Source organism: Rhinolophus sinicus, chromosome 8, assembly GCF_057876585.1.
Source record: "Rhinolophus sinicus isolate RSI-liver-muscle chromosome 8, RSI-T2T, whole genome shotgun sequence".
Classification (NCBI taxonomy): domain Eukaryota; kingdom Metazoa; phylum Chordata; class Mammalia; order Chiroptera; family Rhinolophidae; genus Rhinolophus; species Rhinolophus sinicus.
The window spans coordinates 1,077,523-1,101,162 of record NC_142508.1 but is presented as its reverse complement, the minus strand read 5'-3'; the positions used below and the strand labels follow the sequence as shown (position 1 = coordinate 1,101,162).

Sequence of the window (23,640 nt, the reverse complement as noted above, 5' to 3'; positions counted from 1 at the left end):
CGCTTCCCAGGGAGCCTAACCACACACAAGTACGATCCTACTTTGTTTTAAAACACACACGCACATATATACACACACAGGAAAACGTATGAAAGACACAGCAAAATGTTAATCACGTAATTAAAGAGAAAAAGATTATGAAAAAGAGGAAGAAATGACCCAAAAAAAACCAGTTGAAGATAAGTAATATTTCAGTACTCAGGAGCACTTCACAGAATAACAAAGTACCATTCCCTAAGTTACAGTAAGTTCCCTCTGTGTCACACAGCAACTGTTGACCTGATGTGGCCAGTACGCAGAACAATAGTGCACTCTGCTCTCGCGGGGAGGAAAGGTCGAAGACGGTTTAAGAGTCCCTGTGACTGTGAAGCTCCAGGCGTCTGACTCCGTGAGGCACAAAGGCATTCAGGGACACGTGTACGGAAGAGATTCTGAGGAAACAGCTTTTATGAGGCTCAGATCTTTGTGACAACTCAGAAACGTACCTGGATAAGATTATCTCCCCCCTAAAATGCCAGATGTTATTTACCTGACAGTTATGCAACTTTGTATCACTCTTTAACAAACACAGCACTCCTAACTGAAAACTTTCTATCACCTGCACATCTTAATGAAAAGAAAGGAAAAATTGAGCCTGTCTGTGATGGATGAATGGGAAAGAAAAACTGAATCCAACACAGAAAGCAGCTCTCGCCTAGGGATGGCAAAGCACCGAGCGCCGACAGGAACCCACACTGGTGGCTGTGAGCTACAGGAGGGGTCAGGGAGAGAAGCTGCGAGGGGACTGACACCCCGGCTGGCACAGAACCCCCTTTCGGTAGGTTATTTTCGCTGGTTCCTCCTGAAATGTGGGTGCAGCTCTGAGGAACCATGATGTCTGTCTTGTGTAGGACCAATCACCCCCACCGCCATCCCCACAGCTACAGTGAGTATCTACCAGGTGCCAGGGACTACGGCATGGGCACTGCTACTACCAATGACACAGCAGCAGACAATACCTACAAGGAAGGGAAGAGAGGGGACGGTCACACCATACTCAAGTTATGACCCCAGTGAGACCTCAGCTTACCCCTCATCATGCGCACTAAGGGAGGCCTCTTCCTGCGTGTCAGGCATCACTTCCTCAGCGCACTCCAAAGAATGACAGAAATGTGGGGAAAATCCAAATCTATTGGACGCTCTACACGACTGAGCATCCAGTCGAGGCTGACAGCACAGGACCGTGCGTACACAGGCCTCCCCAGCCAGCCGCCATCAGGACACCAAGCGGACGTTCCTGCAGTGCCTGGACCACCGTCTCATTTAGTGAATGCTAAGCGGGAATTGCTCTGAGATCATGGCTAACTAATGTTGCTAATATTATATCAGGTTTAGAAACGAAGTGTTAACTGGACACCCAGCTGAAAGAAGGGTCTAATGACGTCTGACCAGCATCGCAGAACCAAGGCATTAAAATGCATCCATTTGCTGGTGCTTCCGCTGACATGAGACCTAGCTTTTCCCTTTCAGGCCGATATTTCATCAGTCAGCCCCTCACAGTGAATATAAAGTAAAACATGAATGAAGAGATCATCTGAAGTCCTTTTCCTTCCAAAGGCCATCCTTTCAATCATCGGGCTTGGAAAGCCTTGGTGGGTGCAAAGCTTTGCCGCTGCTCACAAAGCTTGGGTTACGTGCACTTCCACGACACAAGTATTCTGGTGCCTTTTACAGTAGCCAAAAGCCACAGTGGAACACGGAATGCTCACATCCAAATGATGTCAGTTCATCCATGCGCTAACGTCAGGATTTTCTGCAACAAATCACTGCCTTTCTTGTCTTTTATGATAAAAGTACACGGACCAAACCCAAAAGGGTTCATAGAGCACGACAGTTTCCATTGTCCTAGTATTCCTAAAATGTAAGGCTGAAATATGTTTAGTGCTGATGCTATAGTGAGCATGAAAATACACTCCGAGGCTACAACTGTACCCTTTATACATCAGCCAGGCTCCAGAGCTCTTAATGCTGTCACAAAGCATGTGACTCATGGAATACACATCCTATTAATGCCAAGAATACAAATATTTTATCCGGAATTATTATTTAGCTTACTGAAGAGAATTATGGGTCAGCCTGATACTTGTAAAATCTAAGCCTCAAAAAAATCCCTAACTGAAAAACAGTAAGAGGTATTATTACCAAAACTAAGCCTTCAGCACACTCTCACACTCATCTCACCGTGACTACCGTTAACGTAATAACAAAAAAGCTATTTTCTGAGCCTTTCTGATGTCCCAGGACAATGCTCGGGCCTTACAAGAATTATCTCAGTTAATATTCACAACCATCCTAAAAATAAGAAGGATTTGGAAGAGGTCATTTTACCGATGAGGAAGAGGTCATTTACACAAGAGCACAAACAACAAGCAGGGTCAATTAGTAGAAGAGGAGACAGTGTCCATCCCCCCAAGGATGGATTACCTAGGGCCTTGAACAGCTCTTCTCGGACAGCAGATGTGAATTTTCTGACCAGACACAGTGTTGTCCCAACGGCGAAAAGCAAATTGTAGGACAAGACAATATAGAAATTTCCCAGCCAGTTAAACCTTCCAAAGTCTCCAAGGAGATCAAATCTAGTGATTCCTGTTAAAAACAAACAGAACAGCCCTTAATAAAATCAGGTATGATGGCTTTATATGTATATGTCACAAAATAAAGTGCAAAGCAGATCAAATTCCACGATTTCTCTCTTCCGTCAGTGAGAATCCCAGTTTGAAGTACATCATGGCTATTGTGTGGAATGACCTACGGGAACATTTGGCCCTAACCTATCCACTTAGCCACTGGCCACAGTCACTTGGAAGTGAGGAGCCATGAGGCTGAATGATTCTTGCCAGTCACTCAGAATTTACACTCTCGTGGACAAGAAGCCCACTGTGCTGCTCGTGTGGGGAGGCTGCATGTGTGCTCAGCTGACATCAGAAACTAGAGTCATGATGGAAAAGACACCTGACAAACCCGCACACCTCCGCCACCGCTTGTCCCCTCTCTCCCTGCAGGTCCTGGTTCCAAAGTCACCTCCTAACGAGGGCACCTATTTACCCCACAGAAAACAGCTGGCCTCTCCATGGCCAGATTATGGCTCTTCACAGCACACAGTACCTGAGGTGTTTGTTTTCCTGTCTGGCTTACTTTTTGCCTAGCTCCCACTAGAATGTGAGTTCCACGAGGGCAGGGACTGTGTCTTTTCCCCTCCTCTGATCCCAGTGCCTGCGTATACTCACATTTATTACATAAATGAGTAAACAAACAGTGAGTCTTTTCCAGAAACAAAGTTATTGGTGTGAATTGGATGCTACAGGCTGTGGAATAAAGTGACAGAGCTGGAAACACAGTGTGGTTGTCATATACGCACTGGAGTTACTGTAATTCACCTACACACATTAAAAAAACAAGTCCTCTTATTTAAAAAAAATAATTCAAATAGTCATTCTATTCAATGAACGTGTGCCCAAGGCGCAGTACTTACTGGAAAGAGTATGTGAGTGGTTGGATCCTTCTGACCACTGGTATATTGTGGACATTTTTCAAGGAAGAAATCAAAGAGCTACACGGGGCCATAAAAATTTTTACCCAGAAAGGACTGTAAAAACAAAACCATGGACTTTCATTTTATGGGTGGTCTAAGGAATTCAAGGATAATTTCGACTGAACTGAATTTCCCCCTAGCAGCCAGCTTTGGAACTTAACTCTCATCAGCACCCATGCAATCCTGTCCCCTGCTGGAGCGACAGACTCCACAAAAGCAGCTATGGAGACAACAGGAAAACCTTCATATCCAAACAGTGTCAGAAGGATGGGAGGTTTCTTTGTAGCCACATCTACCCAGGGCCCATGGATTTGAATTTGAGAGACAATAATCTACCATAACCTTTTAAAGGGACAGAGGATTAATGGAAACACACAATGAAATCTCTTTCCAAAGAAGGCAGAGGGCCCGACCACAGCAGGCTGCATGGTGCAGCTCACACAGCATGAGATCACGGTGGCCACGGCGGCCGCAGCTTCTCAGACGCCTTGACAAAACTGTACTTGTTACAAGGAACATGTGTCTAATGATACATTTTATTTTCCGTTAAAATGCCATCTATTTCACCGAGGAAGCCATCTTTAGACAAGATGTAGTCCTACAGAACCAACCTCGTTGCTTTTAGCCTGGGGTCCCAGACAAGTGGTTTATTTGATCGCTAGGTCCAGAGACTCCTCTGAGAATGGTGAGAGGCACAGCTCTTTCATAGGAAAAGCACACATCTGCACACACAGAGAACTGTGTATATCATGAAGCTTGTTTATGTAGGTACCCAGAGACCACAGAACAAAAATCCTTGCCCAGATGCCCCATAGGTCTTATCTGGTCTAAAAAAAGTTTGATCATACTCCACCATCAGCAAAACCAAAATCAGAGCACATATACCCAACATATGTGTGTGTGTGATTATCTGTAAACTACATATGTACTATTCACTGACAGATACATTATAAACAGACGAAAACTTTAAATCAGAATAACAGCAATAAAGATAAATGCAAGTTTTAACAGTTTTTTCACACAGCCCAATGACTCTGTGAATTCACGGGATACACACTCCACTGGTGAAACCACTGGTACATGCTGAATTCAGCCACCACCCGAATGTGGCCCATGTACAAGCTGGGGCCGCACTAGCACACATGCGAGTGAGGTCTGGGAGCCCAATGCACCAGCATAGGAAGAACGGCAGATGCGGTACAAACGATGGGAAAGTGTTCTCGCTAGAAGTTCTTCGTGGACTCAACTTGGTATCTCGAGAGTCAGGATCAAGACCAAAGATGAAACACCAGGCAAAGAACAATGTCTGCTGTTAGCTGCTTTGGCCCCAGGACGCCTCACATTGATTTCACACAGGAAGCCGTCAGCCTGCTGCAGCAGTGAACTCAGGCACAATACAAGCTGTTAGGTTATAGGAACTAGTTCTAACGGCATTATTTCAAATTTAACATTTAAAAAATCTAACTAATATTGACTAACTAAAAGATTACTCTGCACAACACACACTGCTCTTCAATTCTGAAAATTCTGTAAGACTAGACAGCAAGAAACCTTAAACTAACCTTTCTCTAAACTTCTGAGAGGTTTTTGTCACAGCAATAATTAAATTGTAAAATGTACTTTTTTATTAAAAGTACCAACACTTAAGAAAAAGTAACAATACTTAAAGTTTAACTTAAAAACACTTACTCTACAAATGTATAATACTTCAAAATCTCTTTCTGGAGAAAGGTATACAAGTTTTAAGGTAGCAAAATTTAAAATACTACTAACTGTAAGAAAATTCATTATCAACTGTGGTTATCTACCTCTCCCAGTCCAATATTGAAATGCTTATTCCCACTTAAGTGCATTTCTTTAAAAGACAAGTGAAATATGTACCAAGTAAGAAGCTTAGTGCGTTAAGCAGGGGATAAGCATAAGGCCACATTATCTGGATTATCTGTCAATAAACTACTCTTCACGACAAACCACACATCAGCTCTCCCCACCAGGATTCAGTTGAAAATGTTTTATGCACAATTCCTTGAATAAAGACCTTTTTCTATTCATACCTTATAAAAGAACTAAGGTACAAAACAAAACCTCATTTCAAGAAAGAGCTGGTTACTCCACCTGCAATATGAGTCACCAGAATTTACGTTCGTTAGCCCACCTGAGTCAACTCCGACTTTTAGCAAGCATCTTCATGTTCCTTAACTAGCAAGAAGTTGAGAGAGAGTTTATAAATGACATGCTAAAGGCCTCATTAAAGTAACTTCATCAATAAATGATGTTTGCTGGCGTATCACACAAAGGGCTGACGTGGCTATCCATGGTTTTACTATAAGACCGCCAAAAAGAACACATACATCTTGTTACAAAAAAACAAATTTAGAGATTAAATGTACTTTGATGAAACACTGGGATTAACACATTTCTCCCCCACTCTAGACTCTCACTATGGTTAGTTTAAATTTTCTTGACTAGGTTTTCAAATTCCTTCCTCTAAACCAGACTTCTGAAATAAATTAGCCTAACAGTGTCAAAAAATAAATGCAACTTAAAGAAACAGTAAAATCTACAATCATTTTAAACATCATTTATTTCAGGATTAATGTAAATAGGCTCATTGCCAATTATGCAATTTGTTCAAAAACAACGTCATTCTAAAACTATAGAGGTTCTACTTTGGGGGTAGAATGAAAGATGATGCTGTTGCAGCAAAAACTACCTTTTGACCAGCCTTACTGTGCAAGCAGATTTTCATTAAATTACATCAATTAGAAATATGTTTATTAATTTAATGTTCCAGCCAACATGGAGTAAAAGAGACCAGATGTTCCCTCACACATGAAGTTTTGGGGAACTCAAAGTTATACTCAGATTTTTTTGACTGTGTGGGGGAGTCGGTGCTCCTAAACCCGGCGCTATTCAAGGGTCAATTGCATTTCACAAGCTACAGGAAAGATTGAACTTAAGTAGAGATGTGGAAGAAATAAAACAGACCCGAGTTGATCTTCTACAAAGAAAAATTACAACATAAGATATTAAACACACTACACGGATTAGATACTGCAAAAGAAGAGATTAGTGGACTTGAAGATATCAATAGAAACTATTCAAAATGAAACAGAGAAAGCAAAACAAGACAAAAAAATGAATAGAGTATTAGTGAACTGTGAGTTAATTTCAAATTGCTAGTGTGCTTGTGGTGAGAGTTCCTGAAGAACAGGAAAGTGAGAATGGGAAAAAAACATATTTGAAGAAGTAATGGTTGGACATCTTCCAAATTTGGTGAAAACTATATACCTCGAGATAAAAGAAGCTCAACGAATTTAATGAACAAGAGTCTGAAGAAAACTATACCAAGGCATATCATAATCAAACTGCTTAAAACCAATAAGAAAATTTTTATAAGCAGTCAAATTTTAAAAAGGATAAATTACATAAAAAAGAACAAAGATAATGAGCACTGAAGATTTCTTGTCAAAAACTATGCAAATAAGAAGACAGTTAAGTAACATCTTTAAAATACTGAAGAAAAAATAACTCAATCTAAAATTCTATACCCAGTGAAAACATCCAAAAAAAAAAAAAGGGCAAAATAAAGACATTTCACACATTGAGAAAGCTGAAAGAATCCATCACTAGTAGACCTGAATTACAAGGCATATTAAAGAAAGTGTTCCCGGCAGAAGGAAAATGATGTTAAAAGGAAATCTGGATCTACACAAAGAAATGAAAAGCAACAGAAATGATTGCTATGTGAGTAAACTTAAAAGATATTTTAGTTTGAAACCTCTTTAAAAGATCATTATTAAAGCAAAAATAAAAACAATGTATTATGGGGTTTATAACATGTAAAGTAAAATGTATGACAATAGCACAAAGGCTGTCAGTAAAAAAACAAAAGTACAGTTGACCCTCAAATAACATGGGCTTGAACTGCACAGGTCCACTTATATACAGATTTTTTTCAATAAATACCTGTACTGTTTTCGATCTGCAGTTTGAAGTCCATGGATGCAGAGAGCCAACTGTATGCATTGACCTATGACATTTTATATCTGGGACTTAAGCATCTGCTGATTTTGGAATCTGTTGGGGGGTCCTAGAGCCAATCCCCACCAAGGGAAAACAAAATTTGGGGGGAGTCAAAAGTTACACGTGGATTTTTGACTGTGCAGCAGTTCAACCTCCCTAACCCCCACGTTGTTGAAGGGTCAACTGTATATTGTTGTGCGGTTCTTATACTGAGTGCGATAATATCACTTCAAGGTAGATTGTGATAAGTTAAAAATGTATGCTATAAACCTTTAAACAACTATTCAAATAACACAACACAGAGTTATATAGAGCAAATAGGCCAGCAAAGGAGATAAAGTAGCATCACTTTTTAAAAATGCAATTTATCCATAGAATGCAGCTAAAGAGGAAAAAGGGAAAACAGGAAAGATGGGTCAAATAGAAAATAAATAGCAATATGGTAGATTCAAAATATCCTATCAATAATCACATTCAACGTAAATAGTCTACATCCAAATTCAAAGACAAAGATTGATAGAATGGATAAAAAAGCAAGACCCAACTATACAGTATCTAGCAAAAACAGAAAAAGAAACTATTTAAAAATAAAGATACAAACAGGTTGAAAGTATAAGAATGAGAAAAAGTATAATATGTTAACCCTAATCTAAAAAAGCTAAAATGGTTATATTAATGTCACACAAAGTAGATTTCAGAGCAGAAAATGTTAGCAGCAATAAAGAATGTGACTATCATTATCATAATTATAAAGGACATAACAACCCTAAATATTTATGTAACTAATATCAGAGCTTCAAAATACATGAAGCAAAAACTGACAGGACTGTAGGAAAAACAAATCAACAATCATAGGTTTCAAAACCCTTCCCTCAATAATTGATAAAACAAGCAGGTAGAAAATCAGTAAAAACAAAAAGAACTTGAGTCACATTATCAACTAAATTGGCCTGATACTTATAGAACACTCTACCCAATGGGTAGCAAAATACACTTTCTTTTCAAGTGCACACAGAAGAAATATATAGACCATATTCTGGGCCATAAAGCAAGTGTCAATAAATTTAAAATGATTCAAGTCATACAAAGTATATTTCCATACCACAATGGTATTCAATTTGAAATCAATAACAGACAAATCTCCCTGAAACATCCCAAACATTTGGAAACCAAATAAAATACTTCTAAATAATCCATAGTCAAAGAAATAATAACAAGGTAAGTCAAAGGTATTTTTAAGTGAATGAAAATGAAAACACTTTATATCCAAATTTGGGGGATGCACCCAAAACAGTACTTAGAGGAAAATTCACAGTGTTAAAATGCCAATATTAGAAAAGAAGAGATCTCAAATCAGGGACTTCAACTTCAATTTCAAGAAAGCAGAAAAGTAAGAGAAAATGGCCCTCAAAGTAAGTAATCAAGCAAATCAGTGAAATAGAAAAATATAAAAAGGATAGAAAAAAATATATGAAACCTAAAACTGGTCTTATGAGAAGATTAATAAAAATCAATAAAACTCTAGTTGTATGTTCAGAGAAAAAGAGAGAAGACACAAATTGTCATGAGAGAGGTGGTATCACGGCACTGCACCCGTACATCTACTTACACTAAAGGGGGAGTAAGGAAAGTTTATGCCAACAAACCTGGGCCAAGAGGCCCAGATGGCTTCACTGATCAACTACATCAAACATTAAAGGAAGAAAAACCAATGCTTTAAAAACTCACTGTCTTAGTCCGTTGGGGCTGCTGTAACAGAATATCATAAACTGGGCGGCTTGTTAACAACACAGTTATTTCTCACCATTCTGGGGGCTGGAAGTCCAAGATCAAGGCTCCAGCAGATTTGGCGTCTGGAGAGGGTGTGCTTCCTGGTTTATAGATGGCTGCCTTTACAGTGTATCCTCACAAGGCCGGAAGGGCAAGGGAGCTCTCTGGGGCCTCCTTTCATAAGGGCACTAATCCCGTTCCTGAGGGCTCCACCCTCATGACCTAACCACCTCCCAAAGGCCAGACCCCAAACACCATCACACTGGGGATTCGGGTTCAACATATGAATGGGGGCGGGAGGGACACAAACAGTTAGTCTATAACATTCATCTAGAAAATTGAGAAGAAGAAACACTTCTGGATACTTTCAATGTAAGTAGCATTACTCACATATCAAACCAGAAAAAAAGATATTAAGAAAAGAGAACCACAGATCAGTATACTCCTAAACACAAGTGTAAAACCCCTCAGCAAAATTTAATCAAATTGGACCCAACAATATAAAAAAAGGATAATCTGTCACGACCAAGTGGGATTTGTCCCAGGAGTGCAAGATTGGTTTCACATTCAAGACTGACTCGATGTAATTGTGCACGTTAATAAAAAAGAACAGCCACTTGATTGTGTCAATAGATGCAGAAAAAGCATTTAACAAAGTCCAGCATCCATTCCTGATTAAAAAAACAAACTCCAGCAAAGTAGGAAAAGAAGGAAATTTCCTCAGCTGGGTAACAGGCATCTACCAAACAAGCGAACAGAAACTACAGCTAACGTGGGTTACCGGTCAAAGACAGTGCATCCCACCAGTACAGGGAACGAGTCCAGGACGTCGCTCGCACTATTCTGGTCAGCATGGTGCTGAGGGCGCCGGCTCACCTGTTCCGTCTGAGTTGACTATGTACAGATGTCCTACTAATACTCTCAGCCAGGTTGGGGGTCTTAATTCCTAGTACAAATTAGACCCTTACCATAGTTTGCTTTCTAGTTTTAATTGTAACATTTTAATTGTTAACATTTTAAAAATTACATCTTAAGGGTCCTTCCAGCTAAATGATCCTAACTGGAATTATTTTCTTCTGAAAAATATTTTATGACAAACTACAATCTAAGGTATTTGAATGTATGCCATCAGATAGCTCAGTTATTTAGACGTGTGTGGCTGTAACCGTTTCTCAGGCAAGATTATAAGCCTGAACAGGAACAGTGTCAGAAAACAGAGACACTGAGACAGGGCATTGGGGGGTGAGTGCCAGTCACTCTCTAAGCTCTCAGACACTGGATCAGAGTACTTTCCCTTTATTAAAAATCCTAATTGGGGGCAGCCAGTTAGCTCAGTTGGTTAGTGTGGCGCTCTTAACAAGGTCGCCGGTTCAATCCCCACATGGGCCACTGTGAGCTGCGCCCTCCACAACTAGATTGAAACAACTACTTGACTTGGAGCTGATGGGTCCTAGAAAAACACACTTAAATAAATAAAAGTTTTTTTAAAAAAATCCTAACTAGCTATACAAGTTTACTGTTCAGACAAGAACATTAGTAATCGATCAAAAGTTAATTAGTATCACTCATTTATTACTTTCTGCAAAGCAACTGAACATAATTAAGTCATATACAAATTTTTGCTGAAAAATTTTCACTGTGGGGTTTGGAATTATTTCTACATCAAAATTATAGTTAGGGATATATATTATGATTTATACTTCTATTTCACATCTGTCATTTCTAACCATCATTTATTTCTGTTGGACTCTCAGAACTGGAGAGCGAAAGCCCAGGGTAAAGATGAGTAGTATATTTATAAATAATAAAGACCTCTCCAAAAAGGAAAGGATTTTAAACAGGGTTCCTTCATCAAGTAACAAAAGAGAATAATCCACTTTATCTCCTGCAAGATGATGGACTATATGTGACCCAGATGAGAAATATGTGGATATACTAAAAATAAATTCAAGCTGATTTGAAAGGGTGTTTTTGTTTTGATATCATAAGTATATCATTTTTTTAAATCTGCGTTTGGGCCTTGAATAACGTACAAGTCACAGAAAGAACTTCAGGATGAAAAAATTACTATAAAAATAATTTAAAAATAGTAATTAGTAAAAGTACTGCAAAGTCTGTTGGTTGCATTTGAGAAAATTTTCTAGTTAAAGGATATTTCAAATATAGAACACAAAAAATGTCAATCTCTCGGTTTTTGGATGAAGCATAATAAAGAACACGTCGGCAATTCGACAAAATCTATTCTTACAAAATTCATTGCTAACTTTAAAATATCTGATTATATAAAAGTTTGGACATCTATAGATCATTTATTAGGCTTGACCCTGTTCCACTGTCACCTTTGTTTGCAAACTATCTCCTCTAATCACCTTGAGAGTCTATTAAACCAAATAGTACCTCGTTTACTAAAAATATGGACATCACATCCCCCCAAATGTTGGATTCCTCAAAACTGAAGTCTAAACAGGCAGCAAACAATGTTTTGGAAATCATCCACTGGCATGGATGGCATTGCTTTAAAAAGGCTTTAAAGAGTTTGAATAAAAATGTCAAGACAGATTCTTTCTTTCCTATAAATAACAAGACTGTCATCTATATTAATTATATTTGATTAAAAATACATGGCCAAAATTTTTCTCACAAACTTTCACAGCAAGTGATATGCATATAAAATCTACTTAGTGGTAACTTTTCAATCAGTACAAAATTTTCCACATTCAAATATAAGAAGGTATTCCAAAGGAATTCTTTAATAAATATGTCACATCACACCAGCATTTAAATCTAAAGCTATAGTTTATGCCTGTCACGTAGGAACAATGTCAGTTGGCAAATTAAAGAAGGAAAAAAACCCTCATAGAACACTGAATTAATTCTTTTATACAGGATTCAATATGGTTTCAATCTACAATTACAGTTACAGTCATCAGTAAAAATTATTAAAACAGGAGAAAAGCTGCGTGTGTGCAGGGCAACTCAGAGCATCGTGGTTACTTCATTTCCCATTGAACTGTAAGTGATGCGACGCCACGGCGAGCTCCCAGGAGCAAATGACAGTGCCCCGTGGGTCAGGCTTTCCTTGTGAGAGGCAATGAGGAGAGAGGGGCATTCCACAGCCTGGAAGTGGGTGTTACACACATCTTCTATTCTAGTCTTAGAAGCTTTGCAGCTAGTAAATCAAAATCCCGTTATACAGTAGGATAATATTCATGACCATTCTCTACATTTTTTCTTCTTAAAATCAAAGACTCAATTCTAAAGGGTTAATAGAGGAATTACAAAGTAACTCTCTAGTTTGCATTTCCCATCATACGAAAATAAAGCTTTTTCTTTTAGTCTAGAAATTTGCTTTTTTTAATACTGTGAAAAGCCTCTATGAATCTGTTTAACGTATTTACTTCTTTTCATCTATTCAGTGCCACTGGGCATAACGCGTACTGCAGTGCGTGTGGGTATTCTGCAAAGCACCACGTGATTCACTGTACCCGAGCGTACTCCATTAATCCTGTTTGGACAGCTGGGGCCAGGCATCTGCTAGTGCCATTTTAATTGTTCCATCTTTCTTCTTCTTCTTTTTATTTATCTCTATGGCAAACTACTCAGGAATTTAATTTGTTGATCTTCAAAAAGCAAATTTTGCCATTAAACTGTTTTCTTTGTACTAAAACTATACTCAGCATGTAATTTTCTTCCATAAAAATCAGTATGTATTACTATTAACACTTAACCTTCAATAACAGTGCACAGTGAGTTTCCTAAATGACAAAATGGTAGGGTGGCTGTAATATCACAGGAATTATTTGTTGGATTTCAGAATACACACGATAACATTCAGCTACAAATCAAGTTACTAACGTGCTTATATTTGGTATTTTCAAGGTTAGCATGCCATTAGGCAGGTGTCAGAACACTAAAAGTCCTATAAAACAACCATAAAAGAAATAGGAAATGAATGAGCTTCGTATTAGTCTGTGGAAAAGGGTCCCTTTTACATTTACAACTAGACTTCACTTTTTAGTAAAACGTGCAATTCCTCGTAAGAATTACAAAGCTAAGTACAAAACTTATGCTTTCTCGGCACAGCCTGCACCCCTCATGGCCACGAGTCCTGAATAAATAATGGAGGTAAGAGCTAGAACAAAAACAACTCAGAGTTCCGAGTCATTTGTCAGGAGCTGAGGCCGTACGATGGGATTTTTCTCATCGTTTGTGAACACTCTGAAGTCAAAACCCAAGTCTAGAAAACTGAACAGAACTACCTAATGGAAACTGCCTGAAACGATATTTAGTCAAGAACTGAGCGTACAGTCTGCAACAGAGCTTCATAAAAGGTAAGGAGGTCAAGTGAAGATGCATTCAGCTACTCAAGGACCAAGTGGAAATGTCTTAGTTTCGAAAAAAGATCAAAACTCTCTGGGAAGTGAAAAATGAAGGAAATGTTATGAATGACAGGCCAAGTAAAATCCTAAGGACGAAAGGATGTCCTTTAAATCTGTGTGCTCTCACATATGTCACTCTTTCAAGTCGGTTCCAGGGGCACAAAGCAGCTTAAAACCAGTCTCACAGATTTTCAATTTTGTAAACCACAAATTAAATTACAAGTTTTTAAAAATATTTCGTGTAAGAAAAATTAATTTAATATTTTCTAATCATTAAACATTCTTTTAAAACTCAGTTTCCTCACTACCTTAATGCAAAAGCTTAACTAATCAGTGAAAAAACATAGTCCACTGTTTAGAGAAGAAATGTTTTTCAATATTTAAAAAAAACTAAATGATCTTTATTTGATAAAAGTACTTGTTTGGTATAGCTCTGCATGTAAATGAAGTATAAAAGTAAAGGTATCAAATATTGTGGGAGGAAATATTATATTCAAATGATGATCTTTTAGAAACTGCACATTAAGGAAGAAGTGTAGAAAAGGTATTTTTAAAAGGTATGGCCTTTGAATGAAAGTGTTACACTCACCCAGTGTTCTTGACATCACAGGCAGAGCGGAGCTCAGGACCAAGATTGACACGCAGTTCCCAATGATCTGTCAAGAGACGTCAGAAAAACACTGGACAGTTAAGCAGGAGGATGAAAAATAAAACCCACCCCCTTCTGGAAAGCTACTGAACATTCCAGTTACCTATTGGGCTGTGTGCTCACTTCTTAATCATACTATTCAATATAGAATTTACAAAGAACAAGAAAGTTGGTCTACAAACATTTCAAGTTATATCTATAAGTTCTAGAAGATATTTACAGAGCCTGGCACAAATATAAAGTTACAGAACACTTAAATTACTTTTTTGTGCTTGCTTCGGCAGCACATATACTAAAATTACTTTACACCTCAGACAATGCATTTTACATTATTGATTGAGGTTGCCAATTTCAAAAGGATTTGCCTGTCAAGTAAAAAGAATTAATACATTTAATATTTCTGACACTATTTTTAAAGCCGAGTACTGCTCAAGATTTATGTAAGATCTACATCTAATATTAATATGTTTAACTATTATAAGATTTAATACCAGAAAGCTAGAAATCCAAAACACCTAAATTCTAGTAATTCATTTTCGATGTATCATATGCTTATTCTTTTCTTTTAAATTAAATTTATTGGGGTGACAATGGTTAGTACAATGACATAGGTTTCAAGTATACATTTCTATAATACATCATCCATATATCACACTGTGTGTGCTCACCACTCAGAGTCAGTTCTCCTTCCATCACCAGCTTATTCTTTCATAATAAATATGAGAAACTGAAAATACTGATTAACACGTAAGGTCCTTAAACTAGATGCTAAGTATCTCAAGAAGTCACAGCATTTTAGATAGAGAGACAGACAGACAGACAGACAGACAGACAGACAGATAGATACTACGCAGACGATAGATTGATCGATACATAGAAAATAACTTCTCCCTTTGAAAACAAGATGACAATACCCAGCATGTAATACAAAGAAAGGAACCCAACAGCTCTTCTGAGTTCTCCACTGTCGGCCTGTGGGGACGTTCTACAAAGCTGCGCCACTATAAAGATAACAGCTTTTGTCACTCAGAAGCCAAGGACATACTGTAGAAAGTCCAATCAGCCTCAGACTACAAAATGTTTCTGAATAGAGAGCTCTTCCGCCTTGCTTTAATTATTCAGATTTGAAATACGTTGTCTCTACTACTTGTCGCCACGAAGTTGTTCAGGTTGCAGACAAGCTCCCTGAAGTCCAGTCCGCGCAGTCCCGGTCACTCATTAGCAACACGTTTTCTTTAGAGGAAAGAGTCCTTTCAGGAGCCTCCCAAAGGCAGCTATCCACAGCCCTGCGCCCTCGGCATTTACAAGTGCATGGACGCCTTCCAAAAGGAACAGAGCACATCCTTTACCCACTCCTCAAGCGTTTTGAAAATCTTCCCTCTGTGTTTACACAACTTACAAACAAATACCTATCACTGCAAGGGAACCATTCAGGGCGATTACCAACTAAAACAGTCCGCAGTTTGTCTGAGACTTCACCTCACCTTTGTCATGGTTGTGTCATCCTTCTTGGGAATAAAGTCTCCAAAAACTCGGAGGCTGTAGAAACCGACCACGGAGGATGCCATGAGATAGCTGGGAGAGTCAAGGGAAAACTCTCCACAGAATGCAGGTTTCTTACGTTCTCAGGAGTCTCCACAAGTGTTAAGGCCCAAAGGAAACTCCAAACACAACAAAACCAAAGCCCCTTGCGTGCCTACGGAACAATGACTTGTTTTTTTCTTCCAGGCAAGTGTCTTGGTAAATGACCACTGTCCCAGAAAACTGGACAGAAAACTTAACAAACAGAACGTTCAGTTAAAGAAAGGATACAAAATCAAAATGATTTCAAGAGCAGCTCCCACAAATCCAAAAGCAGAAAGAGAAGCATTTCCTATTCCAGGGCCCTGGAAAAAAAAGAAACAACACTTTTCAGAATTCAATGACACTATTATATTTGGTTTCCCTAACACTGGTGTTTCATAAATATAGGACAGTTGAAATCAGGAATGTTTAATACCCTAGAATAACATCTAGACTTTCACAGGACAATAAAACATGACATTAGACAGTTAGCATCAACTAATTCAACCACATGTTGACAATTTTATCAAGCTCAAAAAATTGCACATTTATCTCAAATTTAAGTTACTTATCAAAATGATATGATTATGCTTACTGTGAAATTCTGAATATTCTTGGAAAAAAGTTTTTTAAATATAATAGTGCAATAGGAATAAAATACATAATTATCTGAACCCTGAGGCAACATATAAAAATTATGCAATTAAAGTATGTCAAAAGTAAGCTAAGCACAGAAAGAAAGTAAATATGCATATCCTGTTTCTACCCTTGAAAGGTTCCTTTCTCCAAATCTTCCTTGGGAATTCAGTTTTAAAAGATATAAATCATGAACCCAGAATTTTAAAATGTAATGCTATAAATTTTTTTCTTGAACATTATACCTATTCTCAAAACCTATCTTTATCTAGAACATATACAAACAAACACAAAGAAAAAGTAACATTTATTAGTGAGACCAGACTGGCAAAAAAAAATTATTTCTTAACTGAAGTAGAAACATTTTCAAAGCTTACTAATTAAAGGAACTATCTGAATATAAACAACTATTTTACTATCAGCTTCAATTACATCTAACAGAAATACCAGGATAATTTAGAATGTATAGTCATACTAAGAAGAAATAAACCAATAAATAATATTATGCATTTTTATATATTCCAATTTAGGCATAAAGAAGGAAGACTGCCATGGAAATTTCATACATAAATAAGGTAAGAGCAAAGAATTGATCAACTTTTTGTCAATATTTGAATAAGAAATGAATGATGCTAGTAGAAAGCTTACTGACTTTGATGGGGGTCAGAGCAGACCACCCCAAAATATGCCAAGGTGGCACGTTGATTATTTCAAATTAGTTACTTGAGAAATAGCCAGTGCAGGAAGAACACTCTGACCCTCGTCTGTTCCACGAACACAAAAAGCCATGGGAAGGCATCCATCCTCCCTGTGCCTGCAGGATGGGGGGACATCCTTATCACCACGGAGGGAATTCAGGGCAGAGGACGCTACAAACAAACTGTTACTTCTTCGTAAGTCACTAATCCAAACTCAAACCCTTTGTTTTATGCAATCTTCACAAGTAATTGTTTCTTTTTCTGAAAATGGTATATATACTACCTGCTTTGGTTGTTTCTTAAGGTCTCATGTCTATGGGGCCTCCTTACATATGTAATTAAATTTGATTTTCTCTGTTTATCTGTCTCATGTCAAATTCTCAGCCAGAAGAACCTAGAAGGGTAGAGGAAAAACATTTCTTCCCCAACAACTGGCATGGAAAACATTTTGGAAATATTCCCTGTCTCGAGAGAAGGCCTGCAGGCAGGATTAGGGTGATCTGATTTATTTACACAATCACACAAGGCGCATACCAGGTATAAGTCCCTCTCTACCATGCACTAAGGGGATGGTACAAAAATGTCCATGGGGCTTAGGACTTACCTAGTGTGCGCTATATTGAATAGGTTAAAAGGTGGAAAGAAGGCACTATAGTAGGTGACTTCTTACTCTGTAGTGGATTTGGGTCTAAACAAAAGACAAAGACCAGCCTGTGGAGAATTGTTTACTGTTGTTGTTTGTGACGGGATGAGGCACCTGGTGCCTGCTGTTAGGTCACACCGGTGGAGAGACGATGGCCATAACAGATGGAACTGGGAAGTCCTGGAAAGGTATGTTGGGGGTACGGGGGAATCTAAATCGAGACTATGGCTGAAAGAATTCGCTTCTGAAAGAATACGGTATCTTGGTCTTGGACTGGAGAGAAGGAATTAAGATAGACATTGGCTTTTTTCTATGACAGAAAAGGTATATGGTATGGTTCAGAGAGAGAAGTGGCATCAAAAGTCTAAAAGAGTTTTGAAGTCATTTCTGTGGCAAATGGGAAAGCTGCTGACTTAGAAAAATATAATAAAATGTCAAAATATAAATGCCATTTCAAGTATCCAAAAGTTTATAGAGACACCTAGAAAAAGTATGCCAAATATGAATATTTAGTGATAACTACCTTCTATGGAAAATATATTCAAATAGGCTAATTGATGGAATTTAATATAATCATCAATTTTTTAGAGATTTTTTTTCTTTATTGAAAAACTTGAGACTTGAGTACATCCAATAAAACCAATTTCTGGGGGTGGGGGGGATCAAAACTCACAATAGAAAGGAAAAGTTAACACTTCTGGATTATAGCAGGAAAAATCATCAATTTTTAAACAAAAGAAAAACTACGTTAATTCATAAAAAGATGTTCATCTGACTCCCCTCCAGTAACTGAATATTTTGATTCAGTTTCATAAACTGTGACTTTTGAAGCATGAGTCCCTACAATCATACATTTGGATCTTTTGCAAACCCAGTGAATCTCCTAATAAACTCTTCGTATGTCACTATTTCAGAGTATACATTTTCTTAAAGAATCACAAATAGTGAATTTCAGTAAAGCAAAGATAGACTCTGATACAAAGTATAAAAGGAAACTCTGAAGCTTGATAAAAAGCCCATCCAATCCAAAGTAAGATATCAGAAACAAAAATCATAGTTTGTAAACACTGTTTATGAAGCTCCTTGTATAAAGAAATTCATACAATTTGAAGTATATACATGCAGAAAGGTGACTGTTTTAATTGGCTCATTTGAAACACTTAGGGTATACATACAGAATACTCTTGCAAAAGAAAGACATTTTAAAACATTTTACTTTACCCTTGTTCCCTTTGGCATTGCTGTTTCATCGACCAACAGGCAGAGAATATTACAAGCCACCAAGAGGACCGAGATGGACTACAACACAAAAAGTAAGCCATCAGTTCTAAGTTTCAAACGTATTTGCCAATACACAGACACTAAAATCTAAGTAACCAACCAACTGTATGCTTCAGAAGAGAGAAGTAGTCAAGACCAAAATTCTACATATAAACCTACAATAATCAGACTATCTACAAAAACTCCAGAATAAATTCTAAAGAGTCTGCAAATTACTATAATTTCAAGGCTTGTGACAAAAGCTAATAATATAGATCCATTTACTAACTGATTTCACAACTGGAAACCCACAACTCCACCGATTTAAAAAAAAGTGGCTGAAATGTTATCAGAACTAATTTAATAATATAATTTTCATATCTTATCACAGAGTTTGAAGCAGGGTATCTATAGCACCTTGTCTCAATTTTCATTGAAACAAAAGAATGAATTTCCTGCTTTCTTGAAGAAAGATAATTTTGAGGACTTTTTAAAAATTACCATGAATTTCTATTTTTGCTCTAAGTTTTCACAAATAAAGACATAAATGGATTTTAATCTTGTTGATAGAAAACCAGTTTACCTGGAACCATTTAGCTGAGGGAGTTGCCATGTTAAAGTAAATATAATTTGCTTTATATAACTAGACAAATAAATTCTTACTGTCTCAATAAGAAGGAGAACCATAACAGCAGGATACACCAAATTTCTTTCCCATGCTGATGCCTTTTTTCGCCTCTCTATTATAAGGAAAAACAATACAACAGAAGATTTCAGTAATTGTCAAAAATTCTCTCCAGATTCACATTTTCATTTCTGACAACTATAACCAGTATGTATTAGTTTTACCGAATTTCTTTTTTAGAAAACACAAATTATTTTTAATTTTCCTCCAACTATAAATATCAGAGTTTTAAAATCAGTTTGCTCCATGAAACAGCTCAATCCTGTGCTGGTTATATTTTAGCTCTGGGAAGATATTTCAGTGACACACACAGAAGAAAAAACCTGAAAACTAAAGGAACACACTTGAGCTAGGGGCAGCTTCTGGTGAGCTGACGTATATGAGATTGCAGTCCCTGAAAAGGGAGGCACAGAGAGAAGAAAAAATATTGGGAAAAGTAATGGCCCCAAATTTTCCAAAGTGGATGAAAACTATAAATTCCCAGATCCAAGACTCAGTGAACCCAAAGAACAAGAAATGTAAAGGAATTCTGCTACGGCTCATCATAGTCAGGCTGTTCAAAATGAATGACCAAGAGGACACCAGGAAAGCAGGGGGAGAAAAAAGCCACTGAAGGGAAAGGGTGACACGATTACTTGTCAGAATCACTGCAAGTGAAAAGACAACAGAGCGACAGCTTTGACGTCAGCAGCTTTTAAACGTCATTTTGTACACGTACAAAACAAAACAAAGTGAAGCAATAGATGCTTAGCCTCTCCCCAAAAAGACAGCCTGTACCAAGGCTTTGGACAGACTGAAAGCTTGTAATTTAAACTAAAGATTTCATAATTTTTTAATATTTTGGACTACAGTAAAGTCTTTAATAAGAAACCAAGACCAATTGCAATGATATGGATGGACCTAGAAAACACTATGCTGAGTGAAATAAGTCAGACAGAGAAAGACAAATACCATATGATCTCACTTATATGTGGAATCGAAAGAATAGAATAAATGAACAAACGAATCAGAAACCGTCTCAGAGATATAGAGAAAAAACTGAGGGCTGCTAGATGGGAGGGGGGTGGGAATGAAGGAGAAGGGGAGAGGATTAGAAAGCACAAGATTTCCATGGGGATACGAAAAACAGTTTGGGGACTATAATCAATAATGTTGTAAAGATTTGGTAGGGTATCTGATGGGCACTTGTTTCATTAGGGAGACCACTTCAGGGATGGTGTAGATGCCTGATCACTGCACTGTACACCTGAAGCTGAATAATAATGAATGTCAAGCATAATTATATATATATATATATATATATATATATATATATATATATATATATATATGTGTGTATATATATATATATATATATATACATATATATATGTATATATGTATATATGTATATATATATAGTCATATGATGTGGAGCACAGCATAGGGAATAGAGTCAGTGGAACAGTAACAGCTATATACGATGTCAGAGCGGTACTAGATGGGGGGAGAGGGTTATCACTTTGTCAGGGGTGTAAATGTTTAACTATTACATTGTTTTGTACATCTGAAACTACTTTTTAAAAAATCATTAAAAGAAAAACCATACTAAACTGGGTGGTGGACACTAGGTGGTGAACAAGACGGACATGCAGCTTCCTCAGTAGAGCTCTCAAGGGTCCCTTATTGGTCTAAAATTCTGTGAATGGGTCACTTGGTCTGCTGTTCAGAAAGAGCACTCAAATTTCTAACAATTGAATGCCCTCAGAAATCTACCTGACAGGCTCAATATAAGTTGACTTGAATTTGTCCATGGCACCGTCTCTAATGTCCTTTTAATAAACATTTTCGCATGAAACATGGCAAAAAGAAAAAAAGAAACCAAGACCAAAACACAAGTGAAGAGGAAAAAATGTACAATACCTAATTTTGTCTTAAGAATCTTTACATTTTCAAGTTCTTTTTCCAACTCCATCACGTTGTATTCCACTGATGAAGACACTCCTAGTGAAAGCAAAACTATTTTAGAAGTATAGTAACAACCGAACCCCAACAGAACAGAGCAGGTAACGTTCACATTTAATTAAAATATAAAATAACACACTGCAAATTCTGATCATTGAGAATAAAAACAAATGCTGCTGTGATTCACAGAAGAGTACGCCCGTTTTTTTACCATTTAACAAGTCCAAGTTCTTACTGATTAAACATTACATGTTTCCTAGAAAATACATTATTTTGGTAAAATTCTTATTGGATCTATTATTAATTTTTTATTAATTCTAAAAGTATCATGTGCTTATTATAGAAAGTAAAAGAAAGTCCAGATCTCCTGTTCGCAATCCCATTTTCCTCCCGTGACAACTGTTAACAGCTTTCTTCATATTTGTGTACATATTCACCTAGTCACGCACACCTTACGTATGGTTTTCATTATATATGTTACTAGAGTGGGTCAAATCACCCACGTTATTTTACCACTTGCTTCCTAGTCGCTGACACATCCGTGCCCACAGTGCCAGGTCCTCAGCTGAGTAATAGCCCATAGTATGAGTGCACTTCAGTTTTGCCCCGTCATTCCATGTGTGAACACTCAAGCTTCCCTCCATGTTTGGTCACTACCATGCTGCGTAAACACCTTTGTAAGCGACCAGGACATTCTGGCTCTATTGCTTCTGTAGGACGTAATCTCAAGGGTCCCTTCTTGGTCTAAAATTCTGTGAATGGGTCACTTGATCTGCTGTTCAGAAGGAGCACTCACATTTCTCTTGGTTTTCAAATTCATCAGTTATACCGTATTTCCCCGAAAATAAGACCTAGCCGGACCATCAGCTCTAATGCATCTTTTGAAGCAAAAATTAATGTAAGACGCGGTATTACACTGTATTATATTATATCATATTATAAAGACCATGTCTTATATTATAGTAAAATAAGACTGAGTCTTATATTAATTTTTGCTCCAAAAGACATATGGTCCAGCTAGGTCTTATTTTTGGGGAAACACGGTACTACCCATTTTGTTTTCTTGAAGATATTCTCCTAGCAGACATCTGTAGGCTGCCCCAGTCTGGCCCTCATGACGCTGTTATCCTGGGACCTCCTTCTCTTCTCTCCGGCAGCACAGCTTAAGTCCTATTGGCGTGCCTCTTCTTTCCTGGCCCCCCCTTACTTTGGTGGGGCATACCTCCAGCAGTCTGCTAAGGAATGGTTAGCGGAAGGTCATTTTTTTAAGACTATACAAGTCTGAATATTTTACCTTTGCTCTTGTTACACTTTGGTTAAATATAGAAATCTAGGTCAAAACTAATTATCCTTCGGAATTTTGAAGTCATTGCTCTGTTGTCTCCCAGCTTCCGGGGTTGGTATGGAGGAGTCCGAAGCTCTTCTTCCTGTCCCATGTGCATGAACTGCTGTTCACTGTCCCTGTGGCACGTGCAGGGCCTTTGGCACCAGTGTCCTTGTTATGAGTCATTTCAATGCAGCGCGGCAGCACTAAGCGAACCCCTTTCCAGCTCCAAATTCACGTCCCTTAGGTCGGAGACATTTTTTCAATAACTTCATGTAATTAGATGTTTACACACAGAGCAGGCTTCACAGTCAGTTTTCCAGAAGCTCCAGTGACACTGAGGGACTGAACCCTGCTATCCACTAGTTGGCTTATTACAAAGACTGGTGCTTTCTCCTTTCATGGAATTTCGTAATGTCTTTTTGTTTTGCTCTTTCTTGCTTCTTTTCCCAGCTGATGGAATTTCTATTGATTTTCTTCTCCCTTTAATTT

General features: G+C 37.8%; 1 protein-coding gene across 8 annotated transcripts in view; it reads right to left on the bottom strand.

The window, feature by feature from the left end:
- LMBR1 (limb development membrane protein 1) overlaps positions 1–23,640 on the bottom strand; it is a 116,737-nt gene that overhangs the window by 23,771 nt on the left and 69,326 nt on the right. For 4 of the 8 annotated variants that reach the window (XM_074315035.2, XM_074315037.2, XM_074315040.2 and 1 more), the window contains 6 exons: positions 21,783–21,863; positions 19,859–19,935; positions 19,157–19,234; positions 16,208–16,281; positions 15,880–15,970; positions 14,336–14,402 (listed from right to left, as the gene is read on the bottom strand). In XM_074315035.2, coding sequence (XP_074171136.1) covers positions 14,336–14,402; positions 15,880–15,970; positions 16,208–16,281; positions 19,157–19,234; positions 19,859–19,935; positions 21,783–21,863 — 468 coding nt within the window. Of the gene's footprint in view, positions 1–2,463; positions 2,626–14,335; positions 14,403–14,523; positions 15,629–15,879; positions 15,971–16,207; positions 16,282–19,156; positions 19,235–19,858; positions 19,936–21,782; positions 21,864–23,640 lie in introns of those variants that run through there. The other 4 variants (XM_074315038.2, XM_074315034.2, XM_074315036.2 and 1 more) reach the window with 2 other exon arrangements.